Consider the following 20,289-nt stretch of genomic DNA (forward strand, 5'->3'; position numbering starts at 1 on the left):
ACCACTGGATTAAAAGCTGTTTGAAACAGTATAGTGGAAGAAATAAGAAAAGGCAGTAGAGTACAAAAGATGACAGGCCCTTTAAACCAGAAAACAGAAACTTTAATTTGGACAAGCAACCAACAGTTTTGTGATAGTCCTCTTCGTTACACTAGAATTAAAACAATTTTCATTAAAAAAAAAAATTGTTTAGATGATTTCATAGTAAAATCTTTAACTAATAAAATATCATGGTATACCTTTATGTTAAGTTTTCTGTTATTAGTTGGGAGTGTTTCATCCTCTTTGAGTTGCACAGGCAGGCATATTGTTTTTGTTTTAAAGTTCGTATCTGTGGCATTTTCTACTCTAGGCTTCTTTCTTCCAACTTTCAGTTTCACCTTTTGAAAATCATCTTGGTGTTTCCTTTTTTTAGTCATTCTTGAATCCTAAAATTAGAAGAATGATTTCAAAACCAGAGTAAGAGTAATAAATCCAAAGAATGCACATGGTTCAATGCTTATATTACTATTTTAACATTTAACAGCCTGTGGACAAGGTAAATGCAAATATAAGTATGTTACAAAATCTGCAAAATTCACAAAATGATCTGTCTGTGTAGTCAAGAAATAGAGGGTAGAGATGAGGAACACGGGATTTGAGAGGAGAAAGAAGGGGATGAACAGATGGCACACCAGAAATGCCCCTAAATCCTTGAGTCTTCCCTTTTCATCCACCCCCCCAAATCTAATGAGCTTTCAGAATTGTACAGTACCACTCATTCAAGCACCAACTCCAATAATTCAGTCAACATTTATTAAGCAATTACTATATACAGGACTAGATTAAGTGCTGAGACAGTTATTAATTAAAATGTTTTCCCCCCTCATGGAACTCACAATTTTAAGTAATGGGATAATGATACAAATACAACCATAAAAACTATTTCTAATTCATGCATGTACATTAAGTATACATACCTATTTTTGTAAATATCAATTGGCTATCTATTAAAGGAGTCCCAAGAACCTAGAGAAAGTGATTCTTGCCTCCAGTTAAAACATTTTTCCATATTCTAAACCTAATGATTAGAGTAAAATCAAGCCTGATTTTTTTCCTTTCTCTTCTTATGCGCTTCACAACAAACATATTTAGTCAATTTTAAATAGAAGTTGTGTTCAGCCTCCTTAGAGGAAAGCAAATAGCAGTTGTCTACCAATGAATTATCCATTTTGTAAATTAACAGCTTCAAACTGAGGCCCCCTTCCCTCTCAACATGGTTAAAGGTTTTTCCACATTAGATCAAACTGGGTAGATTGACAGATTTAACAGTTGACTAAAAACAGTGATAATAATATATCATCCAAATGAAAAATGTAATATGATGAATTTTCTCAACAATAGTTCTCGATTTCATTTTAATAAAAAATCAATAGCAAAAACCAACTTTAAATTTACAAGGTAGTGATAAGGAATAAATTGCACATTAGAGAAATAAGATCTAAAGAATAAAAAAAAAAAACTGGCCTCAAATCTTCCCTTCAAATCAGAGGCTATTAACAGGGTAGGGGCCTATTTAGATATTTGTTGCTGTTCAGTAATTTTTAGTCAAGTCCAACACTTCATACTCCTATTTTAATGTTTTCTTAGCCAATAGTGCTTTGCCAAATCCTTCTCCAGCACATTTTACAGATGAGAAAACTGAGGGAAACAGGATTAAGTGACTTGCCCAGGGACACACAGTTAATTAGTGTCTGAGACTGGATTGAAAAAGAAGTGACTCCAGGGTTGTTCTATCCACTAAGCCACTTAGCTGCCTCTAGGGACTTGTAAAATAATAATTTAGCAAATAGTTTTTCCTTCTGAGATAATGTAATGCTGGGGGAGTGGGGGTGAGGGGTGGCCACAAGGTTATGAAGCCATACTTCTATTCATGCTTAACACAAGGACATGTCTTAGGAGACAACTTCTTACATGTAATGTTTATGTATAACTGTAGTCCCAGGACTCATAACACCGATTCTGTGCAATGGATCAAAACAGAGAGCTTAAAGAAGTTGTAAAGAAGATGCTTCTTGTTGGAATCTTTACAAACTATTAAGCCATTAGAGTTGATAGAAACAATAATTATCTAATTTGGCATGGTTCAATATGATTGATTTGATCTTAGAAGGAGATATTTTGGGCCAAAACTTGAAACAAGGTACTAAGTACAACTGATGGAAACAATGCTTGTGTTCACACCTTTAGAGAGCTCATAAGTATCTAAGTACTCAATGGAGTTCACACGTTTGAGAGATTTCAGGCTTAGTATGAGATCTGAATTCACACCTCCCTTAGGGCCAGAGAGCACTCTGGGAGATAACCCAGACTCCCACTCTCTCCAGAAGGAGGAGTTAACCTTTAGATCATGTATATACAGGAAGCTCTTAACTTATTACCAATATGTTTGAGGTAATGGCAAGTCCACTCTGAAATTAGCCCTTCCTTTGGTTCACTATCCCCAACAATGTGTTGATACTATTACTTAGATGTCACATTATAGTAGAGACAAGAAATAGAAAAGATAATCTTACCACAATTCTTTTATTATATAGATAAGAAAGATAAGACCTAGCAAGCTTAAATGATGCTTCCAAAATGAGCAGTAAGACTCAACTAAGACTAGGCAACAAATCTACGTTTTCCAAATCTAAATCCAACATTATATTGTTTTTTACTACATTAAGTTGCTTAGGCCACAATAAGGCTTAAAACTAACACCCTATGTAACTACCCACCAATGTTTGATATATGCATATCTAACGATTAACTTTTTCAAATAAAATAATAAAGAAAAACAAATAACACTATGTACTAATACCTTGAAACGATTATATTTTGACACTACCATTATCTGCTTATTCCCTATGTTTTTTATTCTATTTACAAGATATAAATATAGTAATAGAATTACTTGTAGAATTACTTGGATGGGTCTACATTAATTCCAATGAAGCTATTATTCACATTTTGTAGTTTCTCTTTAAGTTATTCCCTCAGTCAAGTATAATCCACAGAAGAAAGTTTCATTACATTTGGATTATCTGTCTCCTAACCCTCAAATTTGACTGAAAAACCCTAAATAATCTATCTACTCCAACTGCACATAAGAATTTTCTCTATTAATGATAGTTGACTAACTGACCCTGTGCTTAAATACATTATATGATAAAATAAGGTGGCCTATTTTTAGATACTCTTGCTAAAGAATACTTCCTCATGTTGAACTGAAACCTGCTTCCCTTATGTGAAGGAATACACATCTACACATTGTCCTATTGGAGACTAGCTCTCAGCTCAAGTCTATGATCAAAGAAATCAATCACTAATGGTACAATGTCAGGAATCTACATGCTATATAACTTCTGGGATTTAAGGCTGTATAGTTCAGATCAGTTTGATTAATACACAGTATATATTACAGTATATATTTTTATGGAAAAAGAATCTTACTATTTCAAAGTTGAAAAAGCCCCGGAGATTATTTTAGTTCAACTACTACCTAAAACACAAATCCTATCTATAACATGCTCATTTAACAGCTATGTGAAGATCTTGTGAGACAACTCTTTGACCCAAAGGGTGACCCAATGCATTGCTGGACAGTTCTTGTCATGGATTCCTTCCTTTACAAGGAGTTAAAATCTGCTTCTCCCTATGCCTAAACCATTATGGCCAATTCTGCCCTCAAAATACAACATATATCTATTCACTCCTCTTCTACATGGTAGACCTTCAAGCATATGAAGACAACCATCATGTCTCCTTAATCTTTTGTTTTCTAGGATAAAAAAATTGCAGATTTAATCAAATTAAAGCCAAAAGGAGTTAAAAAACAAAGTAGCAGCTTCACAGCTTTTGCATTAGTGGTACTGGAATAAAAAAGAAACAGTGCATAAAATTTGTAAATATCAATGCTTTGAAGAAGGCCTAAATAAATATTTGTTGAATTTTGAACTAATAAAAGAGAAATTAAAATTATTAAGACCTTGAAGTACAGTAGCCCCAATTTGAGAAATTAATCATGGCTATTTGGAGGACTTCACAGCTTTAAGAGTAGCATGTTTTATGTGTATTCAATACACAAGTATTTATTCACTAAGCACCTTCAATGGATCTAAGATGATCTTAAATTGTTTTGAGGAAATACAAAGAAATAGATCACATGTCCACAGGAAATTCAAAGATCACGTCAGCTAGAAAAGTTTCAGTGGCTAAAGGCTAATTCTCTAGCCAAAATAGGGAATTCCAAGCAAGAACATCACATGAACATGGGCATGAAGTAAAAGATCTAAACAGAATAATTTAAATTGGAGTTAAAAAAAAAAATTCTAATAGGTAGATCAAATTTTAGAGGGCCCTAAATACCGATGGATTTTTAAGACTTTATGTGACAGACAAAAGTCAGTGCAAGTTCTTGGACAAACAGCAAAAGTATAGGTAGTATTTAACCAAATATAGACTGGAGAAAAAGAAAAAGTTGAGTGGGAAGGATTAAGATTAGAATCTGAGAAACCAATTAGAAGGCTATTTCAAATCATACCTATAGTCAAATTGAGAACTGGTCCAACCATTCTGGAGAGCAATTTAGTCCCCAAGGACTATAATACCATTGACCCAGCAATACCACTACATTTATCCAAGAGATAGGAAAAGATCTATATGTACAAAAAATATTTGTAGTTTCATTTTTTGTTTTGTTTTGGGGTTTTTTTGTGGTGGCATAAGAATTGGAAATTGAGAGAATCTCATTAGTAGGAGAATGGCAGAATAAGTTGTATATAATGGTGATGAAATATTTTATGCCATAAGAAATGATGAGCAGATGGTTTTAGAAAACTCTCATTAATACAATGAGTCAAGATAATTCCAAAGGACTCATGGTGAAAATATATAGCCACCTTCAGAAAGAGAAGAACTGAGTGTAGACTGACATTTTTTTTTTCCATTTTCTTTTCTTGCTTTAAAAAAAAAAAGGCTAATATGGAAACATTTGTATGATTTCCCATGTATAATGGACATCGTATTCTCAATGGGTGGGAGAGGGCCTAGAAAGGAGAGAATATGCAACTCACAACTTAAATATATATATATATTAAATGTGTGTATTATATATATATGTATATATAATAAACACACGTCATAATCTAGATGTTATAATATAGATATGGACCAGAATGACAGCAGTAAAAACAGAAGAAATAGCTGTGAAAGACACTGTTAAAGAATAGAGAAGACTTGATGAGCAACAAAATAGAAGGAATATAGTTGAGGATTTCAAGTCTGGTTTTTCTTGATTTCCCTCTGGAGTTGTTCAACATTTTTCAGTCATGTCCAATTCTTCATGATTCCAATTGGAGTTTTCTTGACAAAGACACTGAAGTACTTTGTGATTTCTTTTTCCAGTAGAGGTGGCAATTGAGGCAAACAAGATTAAGTGACTTGATCCCACAGTTAGGAAATCTGAGGTCAGGTTTAAACTCAGATCTTCCTGACTCCAGGCATGGCACTTTCTCCACTGTGCCAGCCACATCTCCAAAGCTACAAATGGATATTTTGTTTCTACTTTCATCCCTCAAGCATAACTATTGCAACAGAATACAGAAAGGAGAAAAGTAGTAGTAGCAGCACTTCTTAATGCTCTATCCATCAGCTGGGTGACATTACAATTATTTAAACTAGCCTCTCTACATACATTATGTACATCAAAGGTAAGCCATTATTCATGCAAAACTGTTGTCCTAGTTTTAACATGTTTGCCTTCCAATTTTATTGTAGGACAACTTAAGATAAAGAAATACAAAAGATTTCATTAAAAGAACATCTATCAAACGTTAAACGGAAAAGAATCAATTTACCACCCATTTCCTGGACTGTCTTGAATATTATGTAATTTGCTTCTACTCATCAAGCTAGAGAACCCTGGTCAGATTGTCCATCACTTTTATAATCCACACTAATATTTCGCCTCCATAAACACAATAATGAAGAGCTGATTGAAAGACTGACATATGTTCCAAATCATTAGTGATCAGAGAAATGCAAATTAAAACAACTCTAAGATACCACTACACACCTGTCTGAGTGGTTAAGATGATAGGAAAAGATAATGATGAACATTGGAGGGGATGTGGGAAAACTGGGACACTGATACATTGTTGGTGGAGCTATGAACAAATCCAACCATTCTAGAGAGCAATTTGGAATTATGCCCAAAAAGTTATCAAACTGTGCATACCCTTTGATCCAGCAGTGTTACTACTGGGTTTATATCCCAAAGAGATACTAAAGAAGGGAAAGGGACCTGTATGTGCAAAAAATGTTTGTGGCAGCCCTTTTTTGTGGTGGCTAGAAACTGGAAAATGAATGGATGCCTATCAGTTGGAGAATGGCTGAATAAATTATGGTATATGAATATTATGGAATATTATTGTTCTGTAAGAAATGACTAGCAGGACAAATACAGAGAGGCTTGGAGAGACTTACATGAACTGATGCCGAGTGAAATGAGCAGAACCAGATCATTACACATTTCAGCAACAATACTGTGTGAGGATGTATTCTGATGGAAGTGGTTATCTGATAAAGAGAAGATCTAATTCAGCTCCAATAGATCAATGATGGACAGAAGCAGCTAAACTCAAAGAAGGAACGCTGGAAAATGAATGAGGACTACTTGCATTTTTGTTTTTCTTCCCAGGTTATTTTTACCTTCTGAATCCAATTCTTCTTGTGCAACAAGAGAACTGTATGGTTCTGCACACATATATTGTATCTAGGATATACTATAACATATTTAACATTTATAAGACTGCCTGCCATCTAGGGGAGGGAGTGGAGGGAGGGAAGGGAAAAGTCGGAACATAAGTGAGCGCAAGGGACAATGTTGTAAAAAATTACACATGCCTATGTTCTGTCAATAAAAAGTTATTAAAAAAAAAAAAAAAAAAAAAAAAAAAACACTGACCATAAAGTTACTTTGAAGAATAAAATACAAGTCACAAGTTCAATTATGCTGATTTTGTTCCAAAAAATACCCAATTTTCAAATTATTTCTAATTCCCAAGCCAGATGGCACAGTAAGCACTGGACCTGGAGTCAGAAAGATCTGAGTTCAAATCTTGCCTCACACCATGACCAAGTCACTTAAGCTGTCTGCACATTTCCAGTAAGATAAATAACAGAATCATAATAGGATCTAACTCCAACAGCTGCAAGGATAAAAATATTAAGAACTCTATATTATGATGATCAATTTGGACAGACATGGCTTTTTTTCAACAGCAAGGTGATTCAGGCCAGCAGTTCCAATAGTCTTGTGATACGGAGCCATTTGCACCCAGAGGACTGTAGGGACTGAGTGTGGATCACAACTTTAGTATATTTTCCCTCTATTGTTCGCTTTCATTTTTCTCATTTTTTCCTTTTTGATTTGATTTTTCTTGTGCAACATAATTGTGGAAATATGTATAAAAGAACTGTACATATTTGACATATATCGGATTACTTGCCATCTAGGGGAGGAAAAAAAATTCTTGGAACACAAAGTTTTACAAGGGTAAATGGTGAAAAGTATTTATGTTTTGAAAATAAAAAGCTTTAATTAATTTTTTTAAAAAGAGAATAGGCCTCCTACAAGAACTGACAGCTGATTTTTTGCCTTAAAGTAAAATTTTTTGAAAAGAACTCCTCAAATTGGAGGTAAGAAGAAGGACCCAGTTCAAAGGCAAAGAATAGTTTGTCATCTGGTACAGGAAAGAATAAGTCAATTTAGGCAGAGCTTAGAGTACTAAAGTTATCAAAGGAAGAGTAAATTGCAATAAACCTAGAAAGGCAGCCTGAAACCAGAAGGTAAAGAAAGGCAATCAGAGAAAATTTCTATTTTAGACTACAGGCAATATGAAGCCACTGGAGTTTCTGGATAGGGGAGTAAGACAGATTAATGGAAGAGAAGATACCAACCAAACAAGCTAAGGAAACTACTACAATAAGCCATGGAGCCATGATGAGGACCTTAGTCTTTCCATGGTTCCAACCTAAGTCTTACATATTACTGGTTTCAAGACTGACTTGCTTTAAATTATCTTTAAATACCTATTTCTGTTTGCTACTTTAATTCCTACCTCGTTTTACCAAACATAGGAATATTTACCAGTGCTTTGAGAGGAGGGAAAGGGTTGAAATAAATATGAAAAAGTTTCTTCTAGTGCCTTGCATATAGTTTAAGCACAGCCCAGGAAATGCAGAGCAACAGATTGACTAAGACAACAGGAAAAGATAATGGCAGAATGTTGGAGGGGATATGGGAAAACTGGGACACCGATACATTGTTGGTGGAACTGTGAACAAATACAACCATTCTGGAGAGTAGTTTGGAACTATGCCCAAAAAGTTATCAAACTGTGCATACCCTTTGATCCAGCAGTGTTACTACTGGGTTAATATCCCAAAAAGATCTTAAAGGGAAAGGGACCCACATGTGCAAAAATGTTTGTGGCAGTCCTTTTTGTAGTGGCAACAAACTGGAAAATGAATGGATGCCCATCAGGTGGAGAATGGCTGAATAAATTGTAGTATATGAATGTTATGGAATATTATTGTTCTTTAAGAAATGACCAGCAGAATGATTTCAGGGAGGCCTGAAGAGACTTACACGAATTGATACTATGTGAAATGAGCAGAAACAGATTATACAGGGCAACAAGATTATTATTATCAACTCTGATGAATATGGCAAACAATGAGATGATTCAAACTAGTTGCAATTGTTCAGTAAAGAAGAAATCAGCTACATCCAGAGAGAGAATAATGGGAAATAGCATTTCCACTCTTTGTATAATTGTTTGCTTGCATTTTTGTTTTCCTTCTCAGGTTTTTTTCTTTCTTTCTAGATCCGATTTTTCTTGTGCAGCAAGATAACTGTATAAATGTTTACAAATATTGTATTTAACATATACTTAAAAATATTTAAAATTTATTGGACTACCTATCTGCCATCTAGGGGAGGGGGGAGTGGGAAGGACAGGAAAATTTGGAACACAAGGTTTTGCAAGTCAATGTTGAAAAATGTTTTATAAAAAAGCTATAATTTTTTTAATGTAGAACAAGCCTCAAAAGCCAGACCACCTGGATTCAAGTAAAGATCGGCTTCTGATACATACTTGTTTTTTCACACACTAGTTTTTAACCTCTCAGCACTTAATTTTCAAAGACTGCAAGAAGCTTTAAGAATTCTCACGATCCCAATAGTTTTTTAAGTCCCGTCTATAAAATAAGCTTATCCCTTGCACATTGTAGATGCTTTATACATCTTCAATTTTTCTGTTCCCTAATCTCACCATAGCTGAGTCACTGAGAAGTAAAAACTTTGTATGTCACATTTTCCTTGTACCTTCAATCCCTCCCCCCGTCAGGATAACAATCTTGGTTCCAGGACTGTGCACACAAACACAAGTGAACAAATGTGAACTTCAGTGAATCAACTAGCATTTATTAAGCACTCACAATTCGTCAGGCACTATGTTTTTCTCTGGGGATACAAAGAAAGGCAAAGAACAGTTGCTGCCCTCCTGGAGCTCACAATCTAAGAGAATAGAGCAAAATGCAAAAAAAAAAAAAAAAAAACTACGAACGAGCATAATTCGCCCTCCCAGGTGCTTTGCATTCCAAAGACCTTTCCCAACCACCCACAACTCATTCAGGAGCGGAGAGCCACTGAAACATGATGGTCTTCCGAGGCACAGCGGGCTTGGAAAGCATGGCTTTAGGGAATGAAATTTTATTAAATTCTTCACTTATGAATATGGTACCTTCCCCGTCAAATCACCAGGCGCAAGAGACCTCAAATGCTTCTCAATCAGAGCTTTCATTGGAGGGAGGGCAGCGGGACCTCTTCCTCCTTGCAATTTACCCGGACGGCTTCAGCCCCGCTCCTGGGCCTAGCCTAGGCCAGACGAGGGAGTAGGCGGGAAGAAGTAGGGGGAAGGGAGGAGAGGAGAGGGGAGGGGACGAGCTTCGCAGGCTAGGCCCCGGCTAGGCCGGCCCCCACCCCCCAAGTGCAGGGCGCAGGGAGCCTCGCTCCCTGCCGCCCCCAACACCAGAACGCAGACCTCCAGGGAGAAGCAGCGGACGCCCCGCCCCGCCCCCGCCTGCCCAACCAGCAGGCAGACCCCCAGAAGCAGTCCGATGGGCCCCACGCTCGTTCTTCGCCCTGGCTCCAGGGCAGCCGGTCCCCGTGCCTTAGGCCTCAGGCCTCCCGCAGCCTATGCGCGCGGGGAAGCCCGCGGGCTCGGGTCCCCGCGCCGCGACTCCCGCGCCGCTAGCTCAGTGTCTCCGCCGCGTCCCTCCCCCCCTCCGCCCTAGCCGGGGGCTTCTAACCTGGGACTTTGATGTATGGTACGCAGGGCCCAAGGAGGGCTAGGAGAGACGTCGGCTCCTGCCACTACTACCTCGGCGAACTCGCCGCGCTCAACGCCGCCTTTTCTTCTGCTTTAGCAGAGAGCGTGTTTTCAAATCGCCTAGTCCTCACGCGGCCTCCGCGTAGCTTTCCCCCGCCCGGAAATCCGGTTTCCCTGCCCCCGCCCCTTGCAGGGTGCGCTCCCACGTGACGTCCCCGGCGCGCACCGGGTGGGGGGCGGGGCTGTCTTGTCCCCGCCCCCTTCGGGTGGTGCCTCAGGGGACGGTGGGCAGGCCTCGGAATTCCGACGTGCTTAGTCCCTCTCTCGCGTGCGTGATCTTCAGTCTGAGCCCGGTCTGCCCCCATCCCGACTCCGCCCCCGAACTCGGAGGAGATTGTTCGGAGGAGACTGGGGCGGAGAGAGGAGCACTTGCGGTGGGATCGCGAAGTGGTTTCGCAGGCACTCATCCTCGCCTTCCGGAATACGCGTTTTACGCAGTTCCCCAGAATGCGAAAGCACACGTTAATTTAAGCCCCGACTTCAAGTTGCGGGCCGGGCCTGCGGCGAGTGCCGGGGATACAGGCGGCCCCGCCTCTGCCCTCAGGGGGTGTTCCTCCAGAAGAGGAAGAGATCGCACGTGCGTAGGTCTATGTGGCGGGGAAGAACGGCCGCGAGGCGCCAAGGAGATCGGAAGGAGAAACCCCCGGTTTAGCCGGGAAGGGATCAGCCATAGCTTGGGGCTCCTAGGCGGGGCTGCCAGGGAAGGAGAGGCTGTCTCTGTGGCGAGCAAAGCTTGGACCTGGGAACGCCTGGGGCAGGAGAGGGTCTGGGCCCGGAAGGCGGCGTCCGGGCGGAGAGGGATGGGGGGAGGAAGAGCCTGGAAAGCTCGCTTCTCTAAGAAAGAACGAGCAGGAGAACATGGCGGGCTCCCCAGGAAAGGCACGGCCTGGGGTTTGGCCCATTTGGAGGATGGATGGGGAAAAGAGAAAAGCCGCGGCTCGGTGTGTTTGCCTTGTATTCTCCAGAAGACACAGGCAAAATGAGGGGCGTTTTGAGCCAAGAGGTAACAAGAACTCACATTTAGATAGTATTGTATTGGGAATAGGAGAATTTGCGGTCCGTTCCCGCTGCTGTCACTTAACTTTCTCAGCGACCTTGGACATCTGGCTCTCAGTCTCCTCACCTGCAAAACGAAAGGAATAGACTAGATCAGTTCTAAGATTCTTTCCAGATCTGAATATATGCTATGATCCTAAAGAACAGTTGTGTATAAAGTTATCCATGCGTGTGACCTGTAAATAAAAGGCTATTAAATAAATAAATAAATAAAGGAAAAAAAATAAAAAAAAGAACAGTTGTGTATAAAGTTATCCATGCGTATGACCTGTAAATAAAAGGCTATTAAATAAATAAATAAATAAAGGAAAAAAAATTAAAAAAAGAACAGTTGTGTATAAAGTTATCCATGCGTATGACCTGTAAATAAAAGGCTATTAAATAAATAAATAAATAAAGGAAAAAAATAAAAATAAAGAACAGTTGTGTATAAAGTTATCCATGGGTATGACCTGTAAATAAAAGGCTATTAAATAAATAAATAAATAAATAAAGGAAAAAAAATTTTAAAAAAGAACAGTTGTGTAATAATTATTATCTCCACGTTGTATATGGCTTTGAAAATTCGCTTTCTTTATGGGATTACAGAACTTAGTAAAAGAATCTAAAGCAGGGTTTAGATCCAGTTTAGACCCTGATTCCCATCAAGTCTGATGTGCTTTATAAATACAGTCTCCCTTTCATCTGCCCAGTCTAATCCATCCTCCCCTCAGCTGCTAGTCTTCATAAACTTAAAAAACATTAGTGCCGCCCTATTTTGAGGTAATACTATATATTTTTTTAATTTTCAAAATATATGCATAGGGGGGCAGCTAGGTGAAGCACCAACCCTGAAGTCAGAAGAGCCTGAGTTTAAATCTGATCTCAGATAGTTGACATTTCCTAGCTGTGTGACCATGGGCAAGTCGCGCAACCCAATTGCCTCAGGGAAAAAAATGCATAGAAAGTTTTCAATATTAATCCTTACAAAACTTTATGTTCAAAAAAAAACAAAAAAAAAACCTTATGTTCCATTTTTTTTCCTTCACTCCCTGCCACCCTCACCTCTAGACAGCAAGTAATCCGGTATATGTTAGGCAATTTCTACAATTATCATGCTGCACAAGAAAAATCAGATCAAAAAGAGAAAAAGTGAGAAAAAACAAAATGCAAACAACAATAAAAAGAGGGAAAATACTATGTTGTGATCCATATTCAGTCCCCATCATTCTTTCTCTGGATGCAGATGGTTCTCTTCCTCACAAGACCATTGGAACTGGTCTATTGAACCACATCCCTATTGAAAAGAGCCACATCCATCAGAATTGATTATAGTATAATTATGTTGTTATGTACAATATTCTCCTTGTTCTACTCCACTTAGCTTCAGTTCATGTAAGTCTCTCCAAGCCTCTTTGAAATCATCCTGTTAATCATTTCTTATAGAACAATAACGTTCCATAATATTCATATGCCATAACTTATTCAGCCCTTCTCCAACTGGAAAGTTTCCAGCTTCTTGCCACTGCAGACAAGGCTGCCACAAACATTTTTGCACATGTGGGTCCCTTTCCCTTTTTTATCATCTCTTTGGAATACAGACTCAGTAGAGAACATTGCCGGATCAAACAATGTGCAGTTTGATAGCCCTTTGGAAATAGTTCCATATTGCTCTCTAGAATGGTTGAATCAATTCACAACTTTACTAATAATGTATCAGTATCCCAGTTTTCCACATCCCCTCCAACATTCATCTTTATGTTTTCCTATCATCTTAGCCAATCTGAGAGGCATGTAGTAATAATGAAGTAATATTTTTGAAACATTTAATGCAATACCTAGTATATTGGAGCACAAAATAAATGCTTTTTCTCTTCCATTCTTTCCTTTCCCTAACCCTTCCAAGATGATCAAATATAAAAATCTTCTATTTGGCTTTCAAAATCTTGCACAACCTGATCATTTTTTACCTTTCCAATCTTCTCATACTGTACTCCCCTCCATGTACTTTATATGAAGCTATACTTACTTGCTACTCTGAGATTATCTTCCATTTACGTTCTCTATATTTTGTGCATTGCATATTATTCCATCATCAGAATGTGAACTTATGGAAGACAAGCACTGTGTCTCTATCTTTCTCTCATCAGTTCTAAATACACTGTATGTATGCCAGGGACAATAAGTCCTTGTTGATTGACTTTATACCATGCTACCTTTCCAGTATGATCAGAGTTGTGTGTAGAAAAATTCATCTGGACTGGAAAAAATAAAGATAAATGTTGGAGGGGATGTGGGAATACTGGGATCCTTATGTGTTGTTGGTAGAGTTGGTAGAGCAAGTAGTGGGAGAGCAGTTTGGAATGTGAAAAATTCAAAACGTGTTATAGTCACAAGGACCCTTTATTGTCATGAAAAGCTACATGAGTCAAATCAAAATGGCTAAGCAGCTTGCTGTGAGTGAAGGGAGCTATTTAAGGGTAAAAGGTAAGAGGGTAAGGACAAGTAAGAGCAGGATCTAGAGAGTTAAGGAAGAGCTAGAGATGGTCCTAGTTGAGAACAAATTTGGGAGCATTATGTCTACATCAGCAACAGCATGATGGGACAGGAAGAAATAGAGTATGATAATATAGGAAAATGAAGTTGCTTTGGTCACAAAGGTCTTTTGTAGGGCAAGAATGTGACTAGAACACCTGTGCAGAGAAGAGAGATCCCTTACCTGATATGGTGAATTGAACATTTCTTAGTCATGCTAATAAGACAGTACAAAGAAATTGGCCTCCCTTGGTGTGTGAAAATGGGAACAAGATGGACTCAAAGTTCACATCATTCCTGGCAATGTCGACAAGATGAACTGGTTAAAGTTTATATCATTCCTGACAATGGTTGCACCACATCACCTTATGTCACTTTTTAATCTCCATCTCCTAAGAGAACACAGAAGTTTGGAGTTTTTGTTGTTGTTTTTGTCTAGATGTGATTTTATTAGTTTGGCAGATTATTAAATATATTACAATTTAGAGTCTTAAGAGAGTCAATTGTGGCTCTGTGATTGTGTTCCTCAATATCACACAGCCCATATGTATAAGAGGATAGACCTGAACTCTGGGTCTTCCTGATTCTGTTATATTGAATATAATAGGTTTTTAATATATGGTTGTCTAATTGAATTTAATTTATGATTGAAATGATGAGAGGAACCCCGAAACTCATTCACTCTCTCTTTCTCTCTCTCTCTCTCTTGAACTTTGGGGGGAATGCTTGAGAAACTCCCTCAGAGAAGCTTTCCCTTGAAAGACCCGCCCCAGGGAATGAAGATAAAGTGGATTTGTTCTGTTATCTGGGTGGGACTAGTTGAGTCCAGGACCACTCCTATTTAGCCCTAACTGGAGATCTAGGTTTTGACCTCTACTGAGTTGGAGATTAGTCCAGATACACTCATTCAAATGGAAAATTTCTATTCAGTTCCGAAAATCTCTGTCTGATTTCAACTCAAACTGCCCCCCCAGCCTTTAGCCGAAGTTTCAATTATAAAAAGAGGCAACTTGGTGCTCATTTCTTGCAGAGAGGTCAAAAGCAGGAATCATACCAGGCCAAGGGAACTCCCTTGACATAGCTACCTGCAAGGGACTCTCTCTGCCCACTGAAAAGACATTCTCTTTTTCAGCGTTTAACCTCTTTCTCACCTATTTCCCTAACAGGACCTTACCCCTCTTTACCTCTCTAACTGGAGTTCTCTGCTAGAAACTTTCTCTTTTCTCTGCTGGAGGATTTCTCTGCTAGACCTTTACCTCTTTCTTGGGACCTTGCCACTTGGAAGTCAGTCTTCCTAGCAAAGGCTAACTTCTCAATGCCAAATGCTAATAAACTTCTTCTGCCAGTCTAACTTTTTGGGTTCAAAAATTCATTTACAAAGGACCTGCGCTGACCAGAAGGGGATTCCCACAACTCCCTGCCCTGTGCCAAACCTCATCAATATGATTACTTTTAGGAGAAAAAAAGAGGAATCTATGGGTGGCTCTAGTGACTCATTTGCTTCTTCTTTCCTCCCCAAGAAAAAAAATCAGATTGCATTTATTTTTTCTCAATGCTAAATAGCAATAACAAATAGAATATAATAGTCTGCGAAGAATTAAATTTATCATAGAGAGGGCAATGGATGGAAAGGTGCAAGCAAGGTGGTTGCGAGTAAGCTGTAACATGTAATTATTGAGAAACTTTAAGAAGAAGTAAAAGTTATCATCAAGGAAAAATGTATGGTAAGAAAAGGAGATGATGTAATGTCGGAGAAACTGAGCAAGACAGAGATTAGAGACCAATTTAATAGTTTATTAAATGGAGAGATATACTGGGACCAAATGGATCTTGGTCCCAGGGCTGGATGAAACTATCCTATTTATTTAAAAAAAAAAAAAAAAAAAAAAAATTTTAATCTGGAGGGGGAAAAGCCTGAGGAGTTTCTGGCCAAAATAGAAAAAAATTGTTATTTATATTCACCCTGAGTCAATCAGGGGTCAAACAATGACCAAGCTAGATTTGGCATGGGACTTATTACAGGCCAATGAGAGTCAGAATGATTTAGGTTTAAGGCACTCCCTAAGAAAGAAACCTAAATACTGAAAAAGGGAGGAAGCAAGAAAACAAGTTGTGTTGCCCAGTCCTCAGTGAGGGATCTCCTATTCACAGAGATTGTTGTTTGTTCTTGGTTCTTGAAAATGACCTTGCCATCAGAGTGATAATGCCACAGACATGTAAGTGAATTGTCTTTGAAAGTGTAGCACTTAGCAGGAGTTTAATCAAATTTTGTTTGTTGATTGAACTAATATCTTGTTTGATCCTCAAAATAAAGTAAATTAATTTTTGTTGATGAATGTTGGAGGAGATGTAGGAAAACTGGGACACTAACACATTGTTGATGAAGTTGTGAACTGATCCAGCTATTCTGGAGATCAATTTGGAAGTATGCCCAAAGAGCTATAAAACTTGCATACCCTTTGATGGGATTGGGGTAGTAATTCCTAATTTAAAATAAGAGGCACAAGGCATGAGACATACGTGAAGAATTCATAATTACATTCTCTTTACCTAAAGATACCTTTATTTTTGAAAAGAGGTAATAGATAAAATGAAAAGATAAAATAGATACCAAGGATGGTAAATATGAAATAGATTTGGGAAAGTATAATTAGCAAGGAAAAGCATTTTAACAATTAACAATGGAAAAGACAAGTTTCCCAATAGATTAACCAAAAGAAAGGGAATATACCATGAGATGGGAGTATGTCATTAACTGTCAGGCTAAATCCATAGAGGAATTTAGCAGATTAACCCCAAAAGGGGTTAACAAGGAAATAGAATTACAACATTGATTGGCAGGCTAACACTAAAAAGGATTGTATCCTAAAAGAGTTAGCTATAACAAGAAGAAAGATATCATGAGGCATGGGAGAGAGGGTGAGAAGAAAAACTATGAAGTGATAGAGCCATTCTGCAAAGCAATTAGTAACTATAACCAAAGAGTTATAAAACTGTGCATGCCCTTTGATCCAGCAGTGTCACTACTGGGTTTGTATCTCAAAGAGATCTTAAAAGAGGAGAAAGGACCCACATGTTGGAATCTTTACAAATTGTTAAGCCATTAGAGTTCATAGAGACAATAATTATCTAATTTAGCATGGTTCAATATGATTGATTTGATCTTAGGAGGAGATATTTTGGGCCAGAACTCGAAACAAGGTACTAAGTACAACTGATAGAAACGATGCTTGTGTTCACACTTTTAGAGAGCTCATAGAAGCAAGAAATATTTAGGTACTCATTAGACTTCACAAGGTTTAGTATGAGATATCCGAATTTATACCTCCCTTAAGCCCTGCCTCCAGAAGGAGGAGTTTAACCTTTGGGAGATCATATATATGGAGGAAACTCTCAGAGCTTAAAAAAATTTCTGCATAACATTGACTGGGGTCTGAGAGGAGCACTCTGGGAGGAAGCCCACAAGCCCTCTCTTCGAGGCAAGAGAGATTCATTGCATCTTCCACCTTGGTGTTGGCTGGAGGCTGAAGAAAGCAGAGGCAGAAGCCAAGGACAAAGCTGCAAAAGCTCTTAGAACCAAGTAGAGAGATAGGCCTCTGAGCTAACCGAGCTATATTGAGGGACACAATAAAAGATTTGAACTTTTATCAGCTGACTGCAATTTTGGGCGATTATTTACTTGTAACTGAAACTAAAGCTGCCTCCAGAAAACCTCCCTGAGAAACCCTCTCTCCCAGAGAGAACTCTTATATTTTAAAGAAGATCACCACACCCACATGTATAAAATGTTTGAATCAATGTTTCATTGATTCAACAACAAACAAAATGTTTGTTGTGGCAACGAGTAGATGCCCATCATTTGGGGAATGGCTGAATAAATTGTGGTATATGGATGTAATGGAATATTATTCTGTATGATGAGCAGGCTGATTTCAGAATCAAAAAAGCCTGGAAAGACTTAAATGAATTGATGCTGAATGAAGTGAGCAGAACCAGGAGAATATTATACACAATAACAAGATTATGTGATGATCAACCATGATAGACTTGGCTCTTCTCAGCAATATAGTGATCCAAGACAATTCTAATAGACTTGGGATGCAAAATGCCACCCACTTCCAGAGAAAGAATTATAGAGACTGAAAGTGGATGGAAGCATAGTATTTTCACCTTTTTATTTGTTTGTTTTTCTCTCTCCCATGTTTTTTGTTTTTGGAAAAGAAAAAAAAAAGATTGTACATGTATAACCTATAGGTTGCTATCTTGCAAAGTAGAGAGGAAAAGTAGGGAGGGAGAAAAAAATTTGGAACTCAAAATCTGACAAAAATGAATTTTTTTATAATTCAATAGTATTTTATTTTCCAACTACATGCAAGGATAGTTTTCAACATTCAGTTTTGTAAAATTTTGTGTTCTAAATTTTTCTCCCTTCTTCCCTTATCCCCATCCCTCATCCCTAAGACAGCAAGCAATCTGATATAAATTATACATATGCAATCATTTTAAGAATATTTCTATATTAGTCATGTTGTGAAAGAAAATAAGAATAAAAGAGAAAAAACTATGGGAGAGAAAAAACAAACCAAAAAAAATAGACAAAAATAATGTACTTTGGTCCACATTCAGTCTTTATAATTCTTTCTCTGGAAGTGGGTGGCACTTTGCATCTGGAGTAAGATGGCATTTTCTATCCCAAGTCTATTGGAATTGTCTTGAATCACTGTATTGCTGAGAAGAGCTAAGTCATTTGTAGTCAAGTGTCACAAAATCTTTTTGTAACTATGTACAAGGTTTTCACTTAACTCGGCTTCAGTTCAGTAAGTCTTTCCAGGATTTTCTGAAATCAGCCTGCTCATCATTTGTTATAGAAACGATAACATTCCATTACATTCATATATGGGACATCTAATCATTTTCCAATTCCTTACCACCACAAAAAAAAAAGTTGCTACAAACATTTCTGCACATGTGGGTCCTTTCTCCTCTTCTAAAATCTCTTTGGGATACTGCTGCATCAAAAGTTTTTAGCTTTTTTTTTTTTTTTTTTTTTTTTTTAAGCTCTTTGGGCATAGTTCTAAATTGTTTTCCAGACTGGATGGAGGATCAGTTCACAACTCCACCAACAATGCATGAAATCTATTAAAAACATATTTGAAGTCAAAGAAACCAAGTTCAAATGTCAGATCTGTCATCTACTATATAACCTTAAAAAAAAAAAATCACTTGAAAAGACATCTCCAACCTTTTCCTCAGAGAGAACTTTTCAAAACATCTTTATTAAAAGAGATTGACACAAAGAACATTCTTGCCCACTGGCAAACTTTAGAACCTTGATTTGGAAATCTAAAATTAGGTTATCCCCTAAGATCATTCCTTAGGTAGTTAGGTGGTAAAATAGAGAGAGCTATGAAATTAGAGTAAAGAAAAACTAAAGTCAAGTCTTACTTTAGACATTTATTAACTGTATAGACCTAGAAAAATCATTTAATTTCTTTCAGCTTCAATTTTCTCATTTATAAAATAGTAATAACAGTACTTATAAAGAGTTGTGGAGAATAAAAATGAGATATATCTAAAGTGCTTTTCAAACCTTAAAGTACTATGTTAAAATTGGCTATTTTATAATTCCTTTCTCACTGAATTCATCCTATGCCTCCTCTAAATGCCACACTTAAACCTACTTACCTGTTACACTATCAAATCCTACGTGATCTTTGTCACAGCCTCCTCTTTCTTATGAATGAAACATCCTACCTTTTTAAAATGCAGCTCTCATTATTATGATAATCCTGGTCTCCAGATTTTTTTCTTGTACTTCTTCAAGGCTTTCTTATGTCTACTTTTTTGGTCCAATTCAGTTCCTCACTGAAAAGTTCTCTTTTTCTTTTCTTGTCTTTCTGTCAGGAACTATCAGAGAACTCTCCTTAAGATTTTCCAATTCTCCCTAAAGACTCCTTCATGTCTCTCTCTCTTGGATGCCTCATTATTTCTTCCCCACCTCTAGCCCCCACAGCAAGGATCTGAAGTCAGTAATGGAATTCATCATCTATTATGACCTCAGAAATAGCCTAGAATAACCTCTTATGCATAGAAGAGGTATCCTGGATTAAGTGGATTTTCCATTCACTCACAATCATAGCTCTTGATTCCCCAACATCCATTGATGTGTTTAAGTTAGCTTGAGGACAGTTTAAAGCAAAGATATTGAATGAAACAACATAGTAAGAATATTTATCCTGGG

The 20,289-nt window shown here is 37.7% G+C and overlaps 1 protein-coding gene across 2 annotated transcripts in view; it reads right to left on the bottom strand.

Moving 5' to 3' along the window:
• TEX10 (testis expressed 10) overlaps window positions 1-20,057 on the bottom strand; it is a 72,054-nt gene extending 51,997 nt beyond the window's left edge. The window contains exons 1-3 of one of the 2 annotated variants that reach the window (XM_031945542.1): window positions 19,803-20,057; window positions 11,497-11,601; window positions 240-428 (exon numbers count right to left, since the gene is read on the bottom strand). In XM_031945542.1, coding sequence (XP_031801402.1) covers window positions 240-419 — 180 coding nt within the window. In that variant the 5' untranslated portion in view covers window positions 420-428; window positions 11,497-11,601; window positions 19,803-20,057. Of the gene's footprint in view, window positions 1-239; window positions 429-10,398; window positions 10,593-11,496; window positions 11,602-19,802 lie in introns of those variants that run through there. The other variant, XM_012543108.3, reaches the window with a different exon arrangement.
• Window positions 20,058-20,289: the final 232 nt, after the last annotated feature.

Source organism: Sarcophilus harrisii, chromosome 1, assembly GCF_902635505.1.
Source record: "Sarcophilus harrisii chromosome 1, mSarHar1.11, whole genome shotgun sequence".
Taxonomy (NCBI): Eukaryota; Metazoa; Chordata; class Mammalia; order Dasyuromorphia; family Dasyuridae; genus Sarcophilus; species Sarcophilus harrisii.